At 33.6% G+C, this 3483-nt stretch overlaps 1 protein-coding gene across 1 annotated transcript; it reads left to right on the top strand.

Moving 5' to 3' along the window:
• The first annotated feature begins 1440 nt into the window (after positions 1 to 1440).
• LOC126880512 (RNA-binding protein 8A) lies at positions 1441 to 2347 on the top strand. Its single transcript, XM_050644408.1, has one exon. The coding sequence runs from the start codon at positions 1547 to 1549 to the stop codon at positions 2042 to 2044; it is 498 nt and encodes a 165-aa protein (XP_050500365.1). The 5' UTR covers positions 1441 to 1546; the 3' UTR covers positions 2045 to 2347.
• The last annotated feature ends 1136 nt before the right edge of the window (positions 2348 to 3483 follow it).

Below are 3483 nucleotides of genomic sequence, written 5' to 3'. Positions count from 1 at the left end.
AATGAAGATGTTTTTTAAGGCGGCGCCAGATATGCGGTATTTGGCAAATACCGAACAAATGCTTGTTATTTGCCTATAGTGTGGAGGGGTTGCTTGCTATTTGGCATTGACCAATTTTAGTGCGTGTCGAATAGTCGTGTTTCCGTACGTTGTCGGTCTTTTCAACACTTCAAAGTAAACAAATATTCGCCGTTTGAATATTTTTATTGTCATCCACATATTCTTGCAAGCACAAGCAAGTTTTTTTAGGTTAGGTTAAAGTTTATAACGTTTATTAAAGTAGCTTAGTTAATTGTCACAGTGTGGAAAATATTGAAAATAGTAAATATGGAGTGGACCATGAAAGTATTTTAAAATTTTTGGATGCATATGAAAATGAACCCATAATATGGAATGCAAATTGCTTTTTTTTCTGCTATTTAATAATAAACTTCCACCAGACATAATGACAAAAACAGCTAAATTTATAAGAAGCTCTATCCATTCTGTACCTTTTTTTGTTCGTTTAGAATATATTTGTTGTTCCCACAGTGGCTCGATACACGAAAAATCTCGAATATGTGGTGCAAGGTGCTTGCCGTTTAACAAACACTTTCATGAGCACTCAAATATTTGATATTTAGCAAGCACTTGTTCAGTATTTGCCAAATACCGCATATCTGGCGCCGCCTTTCTGAGACACAACTGCCTACACCATGATACTATAAATAACAATTATATATTGCACATCCTGAAGTCGTGACGTAACTGGAGAACAGCAAGTTCGTAATCATTCGTAATGTCCGATTAGTTTCAATTGTTCGCGGTATTTTTACTACAAAAGCGATATTACGTAGGTCAAAATTTTTGACGTAAGAGAACTGTCAAAACATTAGCAAAGCTAGTGTATTTTATATTTTATTTTCGACAGTTATTTTGACAGGAATCTTGACACTAAATTCTTTTCGAATACATTGAAGCTTAAGTTATTTTGCTAATTGAATAATTTCATCACATAATGCATACAAATCCCATTTAACTTTAACAAGAATTCAAATTCAACTTCCGGTTTTCAGTTACGTCATAATGCGCGAACTCGGACGTATTTGCGCTACGGGAAAATACTCTCTCGTTATTTATTATCAAGTCTACACTACAATCACAATAAAAATGCGCTAAAACAATAAACAGACCAAAACACGTTGAATGCTAGAGGAGCACTCCCAAATCATGATTTGGGAGTGCTCCTCGTGCTTGTTATTTCTAGTTCATCTTTATTGTGATTGTAGTGTAGACAGTTGTGTCTCATCATGATTCACAGTAATTTGTTTGGTTACGTCAAACGGCTTTCGAAAAAAAGTTATGTCTGATTTGCGCATAAAATTGGAACATACTGTAAAGTATGTCAATTGTCAATTATGTCAGAATTTTGACATAATTCACCCGACGTCATGCATGACGTCAAAGATGTTTGACAGTTTGACGTCGAGTCGGGTCGGTAGAATCGTAATGGTAAATTGATTTGAATTAAAATAAAAACAGAGATTTTAAAAAGAGGTTGACCACAATGGCTGACGTTTTAGATATTAACGATGCCGTTGATATAGATGTCGAAGATGAAGGTGAGCAAAGCGTTTTGAGACTAAAAGACAAAGTTATAAAACGAAAAGGTCGTGGTTTCGGTCCCGGCGAAGGAAGAGAGCACGAAAAAGTGAGAGGTTACGAGTCAATTGATGCTGGAGACCACGGCGACGAACCAGGGCCCCAAAAATCAGTAGAAGGTTGGATATTGTTCGCTACTTCGGTTCATGAAGAGGCTACCGAAGAAGATTTAAGTAAGAAGTTTTCAGACTATGGAGTAATAAAAAACATTAGTATTAATTTAGATCGACGAACGGGATTTTTGAAAGGATACGCTCTGATTGAATACGGAACATATGAAGAAGCTTCTACAGCTAGAGAAGCTTTAAATGGGTCTTCTCTACTAGGTCAAACGATTGGAGTCGACTGGTGTTTTGTTAAAGGAGCAAAGAAGTCCAGAAGTAAACGTAGCAAGAGACACTAATAATACACATTTAAAAACAATCTGTTTCAGATTAATATGTAAGAAGTTTTATATTAAAATAATTTAATTTGTACAACTTATTTTCACTTTAGTACATTTTGTAAATAACTTGGTCTTGAATATTTGGAGTTATTTGTGTAGTATTGAATATGCATTTTTTATGGAATAAGAGAATAAATGCAGTGACACTTTTGAAGATAAAATGTGAAGATTATTCAGGTGATTAAAAGTGTAACAAGGTATAACCAGGTGTTTAAATATTAGAAGTTTGTCTAATAAAATAAAAATATGTTTGATAGATAAGCTAGTATGTTTATAATAAGATGCTTGCTGTATTACTTGCAGTGATTATTAACATCTCTAGTACTTTTCCTATCCCACCCTCAAAAAGATCCAAGATTAACACCTTCGCTGCGTTTAGAGATATTTATAAATTTGTGTCAACTGTGTTACGAGGCAGATGTTCTGTAGTGAACCTTTGGCACTGCGAGTTATGACCCATCTATACCACAAATAGTGTTGGAAAATTCTCGAGAATGAAAAATCAGAGAATATTCTCGATATTGAGAATACATTACGCTATTTTGAGGGTTTTTCTACTTCGTAACAGATAAAATGAAAATGATTATATTTTAGTAGTTTTTAATGGTAAACAAGAATTTGAAAAATTGCAATTTTCGCACTGTATCGTTAATTAAAAACCAGGCCGAAATTTCTGCATAAAACATATCGCTGTATCAGTGCTATATGTAACATCTCAAAATTTGTATGTTTTGAGATAAGAATAAATTCCTATGAATGAATGATGGTTCTTTTCAGATCAATACTGTACTATCTTAAAATATTTTTTTAAATTTATTATTCCATCATATGTTACTATGGTTCTGTGCTTAAAGACCTTATATTACAGGGCAATATAATAATAACTAAAAATGTTACGGTGTTGCTCCAGCACAATTGTGTAAAACTCAGAGCAATACAGTAAAATAATCAAATGTTATATGTAGTATTGCCATACAGGCAGTTCTCTGTACGGCTCGTGCAGATAAACAGCAAGACATAAACAATAGTAGGGATCATAACTTGAACACTGTTGTTGATTGATTTGATCTTGAAGCTGTATTTCAACTTCCAAAGGGGCAAATTTCAACACTTTACTATAAAAGAAAACTAAACACCTTCAATGTTACGGTTTTTGACGCCACATCTAAGCAAGGCCATTGCTATATTTGGCATGAAGGGTGTGCAAAACGTGGAGATTTAGAAATCGCTTCATTCCTTTTTGATTTTTTAAATGAAAATGCTAATGGAAAATCTGTTATTTTGTATTCTGGCAACTGCAGTGGCCAAAAAAAACCACGTTCTCCTATCAATATATCTATATGCAGTACAAACTTTAGATATTCTTTCAATTACTCATAAATACTTACTTTTTGGTC

Source organism: Diabrotica virgifera, chromosome 2 (genome assembly GCF_917563875.1).
Source record: "Diabrotica virgifera virgifera chromosome 2, PGI_DIABVI_V3a".
In the NCBI taxonomy this organism is placed as follows: domain Eukaryota; kingdom Metazoa; phylum Arthropoda; class Insecta; order Coleoptera; family Chrysomelidae; genus Diabrotica; species Diabrotica virgifera.
Note: the sequence above shows the minus strand (reverse complement) of the source record. Positions and strands in the feature narration are given on the sequence as shown.

Bases quoted from the DNA above. Each gene is read 5' to 3' on its own strand.
- LOC126880512 (XM_050644408.1), top strand. From the start codon at position 1,547: ATGGCTGACGTTTTAGATATTAACGATGCCGTTGATATAGATGTCGAA.